General features: G+C 49.3%; 1 protein-coding gene and 1 long non-coding RNA gene across 3 annotated transcripts in view; one reads left to right on the forward strand and one right to left on the reverse strand.

The window, feature by feature from the left end:
• Mvb12b (multivesicular body subunit 12B) overlaps nucleotides 1–15,695 on the reverse strand; it is a 158,641-nt gene that overhangs the window by 96,251 nt on the left and 46,695 nt on the right. For both annotated transcript variants that reach the window (XM_017591884.3, NM_001271232.1), the window contains exons 4-6: nucleotides 10,496–10,592; nucleotides 4,219–4,348; nucleotides 1,162–1,284 (exon numbers count right to left, since the gene is read on the reverse strand). In XM_017591884.3, coding sequence (XP_017447373.1) covers nucleotides 1,162–1,284; nucleotides 4,219–4,348; nucleotides 10,496–10,592 — 350 coding nt within the window. The remainder of the gene's footprint in view (nucleotides 1–1,161; nucleotides 1,285–4,218; nucleotides 4,349–10,495; nucleotides 10,593–15,695) is intronic.
• LOC134486074 (uncharacterized) lies at nucleotides 1,279–14,931 on the forward strand. The gene is made up of 2 exons (XR_010064760.1): nucleotides 1,279–3,357; nucleotides 10,306–14,931. It is a non-coding gene; the product is annotated as an uncharacterized LOC134486074 (long non-coding RNA).

Here is a 15,695-nt window from a genome sequence, read left to right on the forward strand (position 1 = left end):
CACAGGGTCCAAAAGACAGAGTCCTTGGCCTGGGATCACTACAGTAACCTCTACCCAGGGAGTGGATGCTCAGTCTGGAGGGACAACTTGCAGAGGGCAGAGCAGCCTCTTGTGGGCAGCTGCTCTATGGGGGTGGGGAAGGGGCTGGCTTGGCACCTGTTCTGTCCCAGTAAAGAAAGACACTCATGGGGTTTGGGGATTTAGCTCAGTGGTAGAGCGCTTGCCTAGCAAGCGCAAGGCCCTGGGTTCAGTCCCCAGCTCTGAAAAAAAAAAAAAGAAAGACACTCACCTCTTCCTACGGAAAGCTCTTCAGTGCTGTCTCATGTCACCTCAACCCCAGCAAACCATCTGCCATGGCTCCTCCTGTTTACTTTTGCATTCTCTCAGACTTGATTGATTCGTCATTGCTCTGTCCCTGTCCGTTTCCTGTGCCACCCTGTTTTTTATTCATGGGAATCTTTCCTCAACTGCTACTCTGCAGAGTGCAGACACATTACTCCACCTGCACCAGAGCAGTCCGCTGCAGGGACTCCCTGGAACTAATTATTATTCTAATGAATGCAATGTTCTGAAAACTCTCCTCTTTCTAAGGACTGCTTCTAGGGACGGTTGACCCCACCTGCTGGGTGTCAGGTGAGTGGCTGGCAGAACAGAGAGGTAATTCTGCCCTTGGCCATGACCAGGGGCTGCCACACACCCCTGTGTGTCTATAAGCTCATCCGAGTGGCAAGCCAACTGTTGGTTTGTTTTATTTGGTTTGGTTTTTGAGACAGGGTCTCATTATGTTGGCCTGGACCTCGCTATGTGGACCAGGCTGGCAAGGAACTCATAGAGATCTGCCTGCCTCTGCCTCCTAAGTGCTGGGATTAAGGGTGAGAGCCACCATGCCAGTTCGACCAGCCAAGATTGAGCCGCACCTCCTGCTGTATTAGAAATCTGTAGCATATGCACAATTTAGAAAACAGAGTGGCCCTTACGTAAGTGGAACTCATGAATTTCGGACCATGGCTTTTTAAGGTCCGGGTTTAGAATTCTGCAAATCTTCAGCTATGTTCTGCACTATTTTAGCAGATGTCTAAGTGGGGGTTTTCTAAGTTGTTGCATGACTGGGCAGGACCTAAGACCACGTGAGTGCATGATAAGATCCCAACAAAACCTCACCTGGGAAGGTTTGGGGCTGGGGTGGAAGCAGCTGATGACTGGGAGGGCGTGGTGGGTTGAGATGAGTCATGGTTTCTTGGCACTCTGCCCATTCGATACCAGATGCCCATGCTGTTCAGTTCCCTGCAGAAGAAAAGAAAAACCTCAATGTACTGCTAAGCTTGGAGCGCTGACCTGAGCAACTAAGTCAACTGTTACCACATTTATGAGCTGCTGCAAAGCCCAGGGAGGCCCCATCACTTCCCTTCATGTCCTGGGTGCTGCACTAAAGCCTAGCAGTGCAGCTGGGCCTCAAAGGCAGATCGCCGTGATGTGACCGTCTTTGCCCACTGAGCACGCTGGCCTGCCCGCTCTGGTTGCCTTGCCTTACTTGCTGGTATGGAAGCACCCTTTGCTTTACCATCTCACCGGTCTCAAGCCCTCTATGTAGTCAGGGTGAGGCAGCCTCAGAGGGGTCTGTCAGACACATGCCTTATTTCTAAGCATGAGAAGGATTTTTCTTTAAATCCACACACTTCCAAATGTCAAGACTTAGCCCCTCGTAGCTAGGAATTACTAAACATGGCCTCACGACCAGGTCAAACCATCAAACTGGAGGCCCAGGGCACACAAACCAGCACAACAGAGAGTAGATGCATGCTTCATGTGGTGTGACAGCCACTGTGGCTGTGCCCCACCCACACTGCACACATGATGTGACTGAGGTAAGCTCACCCTTGGCAATAAGGATGGCTTCTGCGGCACACAGGCCCTCCCTGCTGCCCCAGGACTGTGTCTCTGGGACTGGAAGCTGAGGTACAGCATCTCTTCCAAAAGTAAAAGACATCTATTCCGTGGGTCCTGAATGTGGGCGGGACGCTGTTTTAAACCTGACCTTGCCTTATCAGAAGAGCAAGACCTACAGCAGCACTAAGCCCTCCCACTTCCACTGAGCCTCAGGCTGCCTGCTTCAGTGCAGGCTGCGTCCTTTCTAGCCTGAGCTGTCTGCTTCCTATGGGGCAAGCACAGACCTTTATCACATGGTACCTCGATTAAGTGACTTTGGTTCTAAATCCTCAACTTGTTTCTCTTACTTAAAAATCACGCTTCCTCTAGGAGAGGATGCTAGTCCTGAGGTGAAATAAAACCTGTACTTCAGCAATTAAAAATATTACCAAGAAAGAAAATTCTAGGGGGTTGGGGATTTAGCTCAGTGGTAGAGGTAGGCCCTGGGTTCAGTCCCCAGCTCCGAAAAAAAGAAAAGGGGGAAAAAAAAAAGAAAGAAAATTCTAGTTTTATATACAAATACTGATAAAATGGATTCTTCGGGATTGCTTAAAATAGTATTGTGATGAGAGATATAAACAGTAGATGCAGGTATGCTTTAAAAGTGTGGTGGTTGGGAGTCGGAAAGATGGCTCAGTGGTTAAGAGCACTGACTGCTCTTCCAGAGGTCCTGAGTTCAAAGCCCAGCACCCTCATGGTGGCTCACAACCATCTGTAATGGAATCGGATGCCCTCTTCTGGTGTGTCTGAGGACAGCAAGAATACTCACATACATAACATAAATAAATGTTTAGAAAAAAAAGTTCGGTGGTTGGCCGCCCTGCATGTGTAAACGGAAGCCTTTGGGAACAGTGTGTGACTGTCCCACTAACTGCTTCCTAACCCTGTAGCCTGCTTGCACAGCTAGTTTAAATCGGGTTGCAAAGCACAGCAGGGTTTGTGGGTGTGGTAAGGGAACGTCTACAGTTTTCGGTATGGAGGATGGAGCTGAGGTTGGTGCACCCTAAGTGTGAGCTCTACCGGCAAGCCACTAATGCCCAAGTCCGTCTTGATGAGAGTGTGAATCCTCAGCAGAAAGGGCCGAGTGGACCTGAGCTGTGAGTCCCCAGCTCAACCCACTGAGTGTAGTATGCATCCCGCCCGCCCCAGACTCGCCATCCTGACCTTTTACCTCCCTGCTCATTTTGGCATAGCCACCCCCCTTCTCTATTCTTCCTTGAGCTTCACTGAACTGGTCCTTGCTCCTAGCTCCAGCTGATCAATGAGGGAATGATCTTTCTGTGGCAGCAGTAACCAGGAAGTGGTGCTCCCAGGACACTGAATTCTAGAATTGTGATGGGAAGCTCAGGAAGGCAGACATCTTGTTTCTGGGCCCGCTTCTGAAGGGTGGCTGCAGAGGGACAGCAGCATCGTGCCTCCCTGGAGGAACAGGTATCAGATAGGGTTCCACCAGAGGACTGAGGGGCAGGAAGTGAACTGCTTTCATCCTTTGAGTTCCTACTTCCACCAGTCTAAGCCTGGCTGCTGTGTCAGCCTACAAATGCTTCCTTTGGCATAAGCCACGCTGGGCAGGGCTTCCTGTCACTCAGCCTCATGGGGCCCAAAATGAAGTTCTGGGATCTGCCTGCACTTGGAATTTATGCAGCAGCTTTGGGGCCAGGGCCTGACCACTGGCAAAGCTGAAGGTGACTAGGACTGATGGCTCCAGCAGTCGCCCTGGTGTGTCCACAGATGTCCTCTCTTCTCAGGATGCACCACACTTACTCCCTCTCTACCCACCAGGTCAGCCTTCTCTTCAGAACTGGTTCTCTTCACTTGGAGATCTTTGCTCAGTAACCCTGACTGGTATCTTAACTGGAACAGCTAACAGGTCACTCGTCATTGTCATAAACAACCTTGTTTATCTTCGTGCTCACTGCTCATCTTTCCCTTCAGAAAGGCCTCTCTGTGAGGGTAGGGCCCCTCTCTCTCCCTCCCTTTTCTGCCCAGCAGCACAAACAGGTTGGCTATAAAATGGCCCAGGTTGATAAGCACCATGGGGAGCTGAGGCCCATTGTGGCCTCAGGGCGGGATACCGAGGGTCCTGAAAGGTGACCGCACAGGGAAGAGCAGACCCTAGGTGAGCAGCTACCCTGTAAGCTGACAAAGGCTGAGGTCGGAGTCAGTGGTGAGCGCCAGCAGAGAGCACAGCTGAGCCTTGTGAGCCACACCAACCTCTCAGTCTCGGTCCTGAGAGTGGCTCAACCACTCAGGGGAGGAGACAGCAGGTTTGGACACACTGTTGATTCTTACCCGATAAATGTGTACTGGGGAGGAGCCTGCTTGGTCCGGCCCATGATGCGAATGTCACAAATGGCGGCTTCGGTTGAATCCCGGGGAATGAACTTAATGCATAGCCTCTTCTTCCTGAAGACCACCTCCTCTAAGGGGAGGAGGACAGAAAGGTGTGAGACGTGGAGATGCTCCTCCTCTCCCTTCAGGGCTGCAAACGGGAGTGTCACCTTGTCACCTGGCAGAGGGCCCCTGCCCTTCTTGAAGCCCCCGAGGGCAGGTGATGATAGTGGAGTACACCAGTTACCCTCCCCTGCGCCCAGGTCCAGCTGTCCCCGCACAGCTTCCTCAGACCACAGCCACACCCACGGGAGACTCCCTCTCTTTCGCATTTTCTTTTTAATGTAGAAATCCTCAGGTGTACCCCATGGAATGAGACCTCTGTCAGCACTCTGGCTCCAGTCTCCACCCACCTTCACCTTTCCTGGATATAGGGAACAAATCCCTAACTCTGTGTCATGTCACCCCACCAGGAGGCATGGCTGCCACATCTCTGTCACTTCTACCGACAACAAGGAACCTCCTGAACTCATCCGTGGTCTGAAACTCAAGTTTCTACATCAATGTGTAATGCCCTGCCCCACCCCTTTGTCTGACTGCCCGATGCCACGCCCTTTGTTAGAGGCTGTGGGCTCTGAAGTGGACGGTCTCTGTGGTACCCTTTACTCTCTAAGCCCCTCTTTCTGCTCCCCTTCCTTGGTGGCAGAGAGGCGGGAGAAAAAGACAAAACAAAACACAAAGACAAAAAGCCTAGCCCAGGAGCATATCAGAGCTGTCCAGCTTCGGTCCAGTGCAGACCTGGGTCTTGACCCTCCTGTCACTGCTCTGGCTGTGGCCTTTCAGGGTGCTGGTAGCTGTGAGCCACTCGACGGTTCTAGGTTTCAAACAGCAATCTCCTGATCATTCTGCACTGATGAGTTCAAGTTCTTCTGTCTAAAACATGAGTTTTCCTCACCAACTCTGACCCTCTGAGGTGGGTCATGGACAGGAAGGACAGCCAGTGTGTGGCTCTTTGAGGTCACTTGCTCAGTCTGGGCACAATGGTTGGTGCTCTAGCAACTAGTGACAGTGCCCATCAGCTCCATCTGGGGTTCTGAATTTTTCCCAGAAGTCCATAAATCTTTTAGTTGGATTTGTGGGTTTTCTTTTAACCATTTTTGAAATTAAAATATAATTATTGTCATTTCCCCATTCTTTCCTCCCTATACCCTTCCCATAACAACCCCCCGACCCGCTCTCTCTTAAATTCATGGCCCCTGGCCTCTTCTTTAATCATTGCTAATATATTCCTAAATATATAGAGGCAACCTGTTCGGTCTGTAGAATGTTTCTTGTGTGTGCACAATTTCAGGGCCACTGGATAACCAATTGGAGGGGCTCTTCCCTGGAGAGGCTATTTCTTCCACTCTCAACATTCTCAAAACATGGTGGGTTTTGGTTGAGGCAGGGTCTCATTATGTAGCCTCAAACTTGTCATCCTCCTGTCTCCGCCCCACAAATACTGGAGTTGCAGGCCTGTGCTACCTCCCCTGGCTCCAATCTGTTGGAGTCCTAGTTCTGCCACTGCTGGCACTGGCCGCTTAGAAGTCTCTTAAACCCTCTGGGTCTCAGCTTTGCCATCTGTACAAGGGACCTGTCCAGTGGAAGCCCACTCCAGAGCAATTCAGGTAGATGTCATGGTTTCTCGGGCAGTTCTGGGCACACAGTAAGTGCTCAGTAAAGAAAAGCCAGAACCACTGTCTTGTTGCAGGCAGGCAGGCAGGCAGAAGGGTGGTCCCGTGGGCCATAGAGTCAGAGTACTGTTGGGTCCTTACTAGGTTTTAGGAAAAGGGGGTTGTCTTTTTAAAAGGCCATGCTGAAATGCCCGAATCCCATGAGTTTTTTCCCAGAAGTGAAAGCGGAGGACCACTTGGTGTCCTCAAGCTGTAGACACAGCTCTAATCTACATGGAAAACATCATCCTTGAGGCTGAAGTGATACCCTGGAGGACAGGGGCGCAGAAGCAACCCTTGCACCTACCACCATCAGGCCCTCAAGGAGATGCCCTAGAGACCTTCTGTGAGGTAAAATGCAGGGCAGGTAATGCGCCTGCCTTTGCCACAGTTTGCCTCCATCTGCAGCCAGCCCGGAAAGGACCGGGTCCACACATTCACTACACATGCTTAAGCAGGCCTCATTTTAAGTAAACATATTATACACAGTCAATAGAAATGTGTTCAGTCATGCTAACGAACACAGGGAGAGCACACAACACTTTACTAAAACAAACAGCCTTCCGGTGGTTAAGTGCTGTATGAACTGCGACAGGCCATACTTTAAATTAATTTCAGGAATCTCATCTTTTTGGCTGACTTCATGGAATCTAAGCATTAAGTACTCTCAGGAGATGCTGGGCTGACCGTGAGGCTCTTGGTCCCCTGGGAAGTCTTTGAGAAATGGTCTTTGACCAGGCGTGCATATGCACATGATGCAGACAGAGCATAGGACACACTGGACAGCAACTAGGGAAAACATGGGGACTGGTTCCCCAGTCAGGCCCACAACAGCCTCCTGACTGAATGAGCCCAACAAACAGAAAATTCAGAATAGGAAATCCCTTGTGGCTATGCCATATATCCATACATAAGACATTACACATCAGTTAGTTGTCAAAAATGAACATCAAAGAAATCTCTAAAACTTTGAAATCCTTAGGAAGAAAGCAGACCAGGGTTGAATGCAAATCTACAGGGCGATTTTAATTTGTAATCAGAGACCTCACCTAAGAAGAGGCAAAGCCAGCAAAGCAGACATTTACAGAAGTACACAGGCTTGCTAGTAAGTAGCAAACTATAAATTAAATATAGTTAAACAGTGTAACAGAGTAAGAGGCAGAGCACGGTACTGGCAGGTCTGAGCAAACAAAGCTACCATAAGGCAGTGAGACACCAGCCTGGTGACGAAGCTTATCCCCACAGAGCTCATTCGGCTGGTAAGCCCCTGTGCATGAGGGACCATGGGGTGATCAGGAGATGGACCAGTCCTGCCGCCATGTCCTCAAGGAATGAGAGAAGTAACAGAGATGGGGAAAACCTGAAAGGGACCAGAGTGCTCCGGCAACATCACAAGGCAGGGAGCAGCTTTCTTACCTGATGAATGGGTAAACTAAGGCAGGGGAGCTGCTTGGGGTTCTACAAGCATAAGCATAAATGACCACTAGGGCACGGGAACTAGAGTCCGGGTTGGTCCCAACAGAGGATTCAAAGGTAGACAGGGCCCTTCCTTCGGTTTCCCACTTGGGAAACAGATTCGGGTCCTCTTGTTCGTGCAGCGAGCACTTTATCCTGGGTCCTTTCCCCAGCCCAACATGACTATGTGTAGGAATTACGAGAAACAGGGAGAGCTATGCAGAAAGAGCCAGCCAGTGGGGGCAGGGAGGTGAGGACTGGGAAGCAATGTCTCCATGTGGTGATGAAAGGACCACGGTGGCAGGCACCCTGGATTGTGTACTGTAAATGGGTGAATTATCTGGTATTTGAATTGTATCTTAATAAATCATTACTAAAACAAATCCTGCTACATAGATACATAAAATGTAGACATGCAAAGTGTTTAGTATGTGTGCTTATGCATGCACATGTGTATGTGTTTATACATGCATATACATGTGCACACATGAGTACGTTGTATGTGTGTATACATGTTTATGTATGCATGTGTTTGTAAAAATGTGTAGTATATGTATACCTGTGTATATGTATCTGTGTGCATGTATGTGCATGTGTGTATATATATGCACATGATTACATGCATGCATGTATGTATATGTGCATGCATATAAGTATGTATGTGTCCACATGTATTTATACACATGTATGTATATGTGCATGAATTTTCATTTGTATGTATATGTGTCTGTGGGTATGTACATGCATGTGTGTGTACATGTATGTGTATATATGTGTATATGGGTGTGTTCTTGCTTTTGGCTATGATGTAGTCACTGTGCCTTATTTTTCTCATATTAAAATAGGCCATCTCTACTAAGGTCTCCTAAAGGGAAAGTGACATCATGAGGCTACAGCATCTAACATGGGGCCTTACACAAAACATAGCAGATATCAGTGCCCTAATATTCATTGCTAGGATAAAACACCCTGGCCAAAGGCAACCTGAGGAAGAATGGGTTACAATTCCAAGTTAGAGTCTACCACTGAGGGGACACCAAGGCAGAGAAGAGACTCAAGCAGCTATTCATGTCCCATCCAGTTAAGAGCAGAGAGAAACAAATGCATGCAACTTCCTCCGAGTTTACGTTTACCTGGGCGCCTCACACAGCCCAGGACTTCCTGCCCAAGGAAAGTGCCATCCACAGTGGACTCAGTCAGTTAATCATGGAATTCCCCTGCCACCCGAACGTACCCAGAAGCCAGGTGATCCTTCTAAGGTGATTCTAGGGATGTCAAAGAGAGAGTTAAAGCCAACCAGCACCATAACATTTCGCTAGGACACAGCCTGGTAAGCAACTGAATGGGCCAGTGAGGGGCCACTGCTCTGCTGAAATAAGTGCACTGGGGGCGGCTGAGGAGACAGGGAAGCTGTCAGTGTGAAATGGCAGCAAGTGCTGCTCCAGGAATGTTCACACCATGAAAATTTGAAAAAAATCACACATAAAAATAACAACAAAGAATGGTACAGAATTCCACAAAGGAATCCCACAGATAGGGATCTGCTTTCTTATTCCTGTTTTGCTGCTGTGGAGTGGGCTCATGAGCAGCTATAGTGTCAACTTTGGAGTTTTGGTTTCTTAAAAAAAAAGAAGTATTAAATATTATAAGAATGTGTGTTAGTTCTAATCCCAGGTGTAGGGATCTGACTTATGATTTGCTTCATGTTGTAGGAGAGGCAAGGAGAGGCATGTTTTTGCTGGCTGAAGATAGTTTCTATGATTCTATGACATTTGGAATTCTGGGAACTTTTCAGAGTATACATAAATGCTATGACTACTAGAGGCAGGGCTGGTAGCTGCTGGTTCACTAGGGAGGCTGTTTGTGATTTGTTAGTAGCCATGGTCAAAGAAGAAACAAAAGGAAAGAAATTAGATGTAGGGAGTCTGTCTCTCTGTCTCTCTCTCTGTCTCTCTCTGTCTCTGTCTCTGTCTCTCTCTGTCTCTCTCTGTCTCTCTCTCTCTTACTCTCTCTCTCTCTCTCTCTCTCTCTCTGTGTGTGTGTGTGTATGTGTGTGTATGAGTGTCTTTGTGTGTCTCTGTCTCTCTCCTTTCTCTCTGATCTAGTGACAGAGTGAAATGGGGGGGGGAGGTGAGATAAAGGTCAGGAAAAGAAGAACCAACAAAGTAGCAAAGACTAGTTACAAGTAATTACGAATAAAAGAAGTTCCTGGACACCCTAATAAAGAAGCTCAGATACACAAGGCTCCCTGACACCATCTTACCAGCCCTGCTAGTAGAATCAGCACTCCAGGACCTCAGCCCCAGCGCTCCAGGACCAGAGCCGACAGCACCTCAGGATCCTGAGGCAGCTTTTCCATTTTCAAGTTCCCTGCGGCTTAGTTCAATGCAATGTTGTTCAGTGGTTGGAGCATCCGGTCTAATTTAAATTTGGGGGGGGGGGTTGACTTAGTTGTTGCTGTAGTTGTTTTGTTTTATTTTGTTTTTTTAACTAGACAGAGTCTCATGTAGCCCAGGCTAACCTCAGAACTTCTATGTAGTGAAGGATGACCTTAAATCCTGATTTTCCTGTCCCCAATCTCCCGAGTGTTGGGACAACTGGCTCCAATTTAGGTCTTGCATGCTCTAACTTAGAGTCTTTCTGGGTCCTGCCTCTTTCTTGTTTACTGTGCGAGCCCCAGACAAGGCACAGAGCTGTTTCTTGCAGCCCCAAGGCATCCTTTGGTCTCTGCCCTCCCTCCCTCCCTTTTGCTTCAGGGTCTTGTGCTAAGCTTGGCTTCAGCATCAGCTGAGCACAAACCAACTGTCCCTAGACTCCCTGCTCTGTCCTTGAGTGAACCCAAGCACAGGAGGCAACAATCTAAGACTCTGCTCCCTTGCAGGTAGGGACCCACACACTCTTCAGACACACAGAGAACCAAGGTGGACGTTACAAGTGGCAGGCTTCCTTCATCCTCTACAGGAAGCCCCCTCACATATTTCCAGAGAGACACACACAGAGGATTTGAAAGCCCACTGGATGGAGAAGGGGGCTGCTCCCAAGGCGAGCGAGCATGCTAAGTGCTGACTCACGTGTATCCACCGTCTCCTGGATGGGAATGAAGCCCACAGGCAACGTGTCCTTGACGTCGATGAGTTTCATGTCCACCAGCACATTCCCCAAATGACTCTTGGGAGGAAAAGAAAAGACACAGACTGTGAATTGGAACTTGCTTCAGTCTGCTTGCAGTCCTGGCTTCAGGAAGCATGTTTGACACAATGGCCACGGCAGCTTTACCACAGAGGGTTAACTGGAGAAGATGATACCAGCATTTACCAGGGACTCTAGTGTACCTCAGAAAGGAGATTTCATCTGTGGAATCTCAAAGTCATTCGGCAGAGGGCAGGCGTGCCCATGTCCCTGGAGTCCACCACCTCTCAGGGTTGGAGCATTTTAAATAGAGGAGGTTCCGGGGTGCTTGCAAGAAAGGAGCTGCATCTAAACTGAATGAGGTCTGATCACACACCTAAGGGGTTGCTAGTCACAGACTGACAGTTTTAAGTTACAGGATACATTTTGCAAAATCCCAAGAATCATAAACTAACTGAATGGCAGCCTGGCCACCTCCGGATCCCACGCCTTCTGAGATAACTTGCTAGGGGAGCTCTTAAGAGCTCCTGTTTAGTGCTGGCAGAGGGGCCCGCAGTGCACAGTTTCCATAAAGACATCTTTGAAGATGGCTGGTGGTGCACTGCTCTGTAATTGCAGGAGAGAATTCTTTGCAGACGCGCCGGCCTTTGCAGCCTTCACTTCATGCTACAAACAGCTCTTAAGAAATCTGCCCTCATCTTAAACATGAGGGCTGCTGTGGAGATTACGTTCGTGTCTTCAGAGTCATCTCAGCCTAGTCAGAGCCAGTTAAGGCAAGAATAATGGGTTCTCAGCCCAAATCTCTCCTGTTAGGATTCCAGCAATGTGCTGCGTGTGCCCACTTTGCAGAAGCACTGTGTCCCCCCAAAGCCCACTGAATGCATGTCTATTTCCTTAGTCTGCAGTCCTGGACTAACATCTAAGGGTCAGCCCAGGCCCCACCCTCCCAGGAACCTCTCAGGCAGTGTCCCCTGTTGCTTAGAGATGGACCCAACCTCATTTCTGGGCTGGGGACCCGGATCCATGTCCATCTTTACAGCTCAGGCATCGCTGGGTCCACACAGGGAGTATTTGCTTTCTGAATGGAGCCAGACGCTCTCTCTAAGACCCTTCCTAACTTTCTATCAGTTTATAATTGGATACTGTCATGATCTGAGTCAGAATGGTCTCCACTGGCTCACACATTTGAATACTTAATAATCAGAGAGTGGCACTATTTGGAAAGGAGTAGGGGGTATGGCCTTGTTGGAGAAAGCGTGTCACTGGGGATGACCTCTGAGGTTTCAAGAGGCCTTGCTAGGCTAATCTCTGTCTCTCAGCTGGAGATCAGGAGGTAGCTACTGCCGCAGTGCCATGTGTGGTGCCATGCTCCCTGCCATGATAGCCTGAAATGTAAGGAAGTCTCCAGATTAATGCTTTGCTTTGTAAGAGTTGCCCCGACTATGGTCTCTTTGCAGCAGCAGAGCAGTGACTAAGGCAGACCTTATGCAGCATCCATCCATCTACGACCATGAAAGACATCTTTAAAAAACCGCTAAAGAGGAACCAAAATGTTTGCTCTGACTGCTCACCCAGGCTGGTATAGTTCTTGGCACACAGTAGGGACTCAATAATTATTGGCTAAATACATTCATGTTTGAGGCAAACTTTTCAACAGGCTGGGTACTAGCAATCAGAAGCCGAATCAGACTTTCTCAAATGGCAAATTGAAACCACATCACCAAAATTCCCAAAGTTTATTATCAGTTATTACGGCCTAGAAGGAAAAGATGCCTCAAGTTGAAATTCGGAAGTGAGAGTGGCAGGCGCGGCCTGTGGCCAGCACATCCGTGACTGTACCATCAGACATGTCCTTCTCTCTCAGCGTCCCTGTGCTTGCCAACAGTGCACAGGTGGCTGGGGCCGGGGAAGACTATGCTCTGAAGTGCAGCATGTGGGGAGTGGGCCCTCTCTAATGTGGGACAGACTCCTGACCACACACGAAGGCCAGGCCCAGCTGGGAACAGGGAAGTAACGGCTGTCTTCGGAGCAGCCCGGTCTAATCTTCTGTCCTCTGTTCCCCTCCCTTCGCCCTCCCCTGCTCCCAGGCAGCCACTCTTCCACTTTCACTGCTCTCTGCACTGAGAAATTAACAACTGGGCATGCTCTGCTGCCCCATAGACGGATGGGCATTCGTCAGTATCATGCCTGACTGTCTTTGTCTTGACACACTGGATTCCATGGATGTCAACTGCAACCACTTAGCCACCTCACCTCTGTGCTCTTGAAAAAAAAATGCCTTAACCATAAAACCGGAGCACTGGTGGTGTGGCCTCTTTACAAGTGCTGGGAAACCTTTCCTTGCACGCAAAATGGGAGGCTGCCCGGTTGAAGCTTCCTGCAGCCCAAGGGTGTGGCCCTATTCCATGGGGCTGCCACTCTGCAGGGTCCCCCTACCCCCACCTTCTTTTATATATCATAGGCCTACAACACCATTAATTTTCCTGGCTCCCCTCCCCCACCTGTGCTCTCTTTCATTTCCTCCTCATAAATATGAAGAACGTATTCCCAATCCTTGCTGAGCAAATGATTCATCCCGGGAGCCCGGCGCACACTGACTCAGGGTATTTATATTGTCTCTGGTAGCCAGTGTTTGCTAGTATACTGTAATTATTTCTGACAACTTTGCATTTAAGGTAGCCACAGATAACCAACTTAATATTCGAATGTTCATAAATCCTTCTGTTTAACATCCTCCCTGCCCAATCTACGCACATTATTATTACAGGTAACACAGAAAGTGCAGGCCATGAAAAGTGCAATTAATCTCACTCCTTCCCCAGGAAGCCATGTCACTCGAAAGCCAGGTTTCTATATTAATGGCCTGATTGGGGGAAAGGAATTTAGGATTCAAAGGAAGCTCCCCAAACTCCTATGCTGGGAGTCTCGAGTCACCTAATTAAGACTTGGCCTGCTCAGGAGATCCCACACCTCCCAGATGGTTGTAAAATGCTGCTATGCCAAGCCTGTTCTCTGACTGAAGACAGGACAGACAGGCAGCCGCTGCCGCCGCCACAGTGAGGATGTGCCTTCAGGGCTGGCAAGTGGGCTCTGTCACTCCCAAAATTTGAACCCAATGCAATTCTTCCCTCTGGTTTGTTGTTTGGAGGCCGTAAAGGACACATCCGTTCCTCTTTTGGTGCTGGGGATGGAATTGCTAACACATTTCCCCAGCGCTGGACACACACACTCAGGCTTCAGCTGAGGGCAGGGCTTCTCTTGCTGCCCTCCTGGCAGCCTTACAGTCTTATCACCCCCAGAACCCAGCTACTGATGGGGAGCAGTTCCTGGGCTGAATCCAGGGCCCATGCACACTAACCAAGTGCTCTATCATTGGCTCAGGCTGAGCACTGTGTTTTTATGATCCACTCCAAACCAACGAGTCCAGTGCCATCCCTGAACCACAATGGACTTGCTGCCCTAGCTCCCAGGGCTTCACAAACTCCCGCCTAGAAGAACAATAGCTCACAGATTCAGGAGCAAATGTAGCAGGTCCCAACGTAAGTGACCCAAGGGACCACGGCTATCCTTTGAGGCCAGCCACACTGCCCAGGGCTGTTGGGCTTTTGAGATGTGAGGACCTGGTCTCTAGCTTGTGGGGCTGTGAGGGGAGGTTGGGGAGGTGCAGCCTTGCTGGAGGAGGATCATCACTGGCAGACTCTGAGAGTCAAATGCTAATAGCACTTCTAGCTCTCACTCTGCTTCCTGGATAGAAGCTCTCAGGGTCCTATACTAAATGCCATGCCTCCCTGCCTTTATTCCCCTAGGACCATAAGCAAAATACATCCCTCCTTCTATAAGTTGCCTTGATCATGGTGTATGATCAGAGCCACAAAAAAGTAACTTAGACAAGGTGTCTGACCAAGTCTTCAGGACTCCTTCCTGAGAGTCCAGCAGCAGTGACCACAGGATGTGGTGATCAGCAGACAGAGCAGAGACAATAGGAGGGAAAAGCAGAAATGGCTTCCCAAAGGCATTCGGGTAGACTCCTGGGACAGAGGACCTGAGGAGGGTACATAGGGCACACGAGGTGCAGGAGGGAGGGAGACCTGATAGGTCTACTATTAACTTCATGAACTCAGCATCTGTGAGGTGATGGCACCTCACTCCTGCTCTGTGGAGTCCCCTCAGGCTACAGTGAACCCAAAGGATGTTGCAGACACAGCACAAGCCCTGTGCAGGTGTGTAACTGCCTCAGCTGCCACCATCCTGCTACTGAAAATGCATTCAGAGGCTGGTGGTAAGACGATTCCCCTATTCAGTCATAAACTCTTACATTACAAGCAGCAAGTGTGCTGCTCTCATAATTAGAGGGGGCTTAATGGAATAACTTTGCCCCTCATCCTGAACACGCTAGGAACAAGATTCAGAACAAAGGATCACCGACAAGCAACAAGTGCTGTGTGATGGATCGTCTCACAGTCCACATTCAGAACTGCTGAAGGGGGAACCTGGACCTGACAGCGAGGTCCCAGGCTACAGAGTTATGATGAAGAGACGAGCTGTGAAAGAGAAAAAGGCTCTGAGGGAGAGAGGGGCTTTGGCTGTGAGGAAGAGGGAGGCTGTGAGAGAGAGAGGCTGTGAGGGAGGGAGAGAGGGAGGCTGTGAGGGAGAGAGAGGCTGTGAGGAAGAGGGAGGCTGTGAGAGATGGGGAGGCTGTGAGGGAGAGAGGGAGGCTGTGAGGGACAGAGGCTGTGAGGGAGAGGGAGGCTGTGAGGGAGAGAGGGAGGCTGTGAGGGACAGAGGCTGTGAGAGAGAGGGAGTCTGTGAGGGACAGAGGCTGTGAGTGAGAGGGAGGCTGTGAGGGAGAGAGGGAGGCTGTGAGGGACAGAGGCTGTGAGAGAGAGGGAGGCTGTGAAGGACAGAGGCTGTGAGAGAGAGGGAGGCTGTGAGGAAGAGGGAGGCTGTGAGGGATGGAGGCTTGATAAAGAAGGCGTCTTTCATTTTTCCACTTGGCATGTTTTACATTGTTGTTTTTAATTTTTAACAAATATAAGCCTATATTACCATTACATTTACACTTAGAAATTGGTGAAAATGTTTCCAAAAATAAGTATCTGAATTAGAAGAAATAAATTATCACACACACCCTCGCCAGAGGGT

Source organism: Rattus norvegicus, chromosome 3 (assembly GCF_036323735.1).
Source record: "Rattus norvegicus strain BN/NHsdMcwi chromosome 3, GRCr8, whole genome shotgun sequence".
Taxonomy (NCBI): Eukaryota; Metazoa; Chordata; class Mammalia; order Rodentia; family Muridae; genus Rattus; species Rattus norvegicus.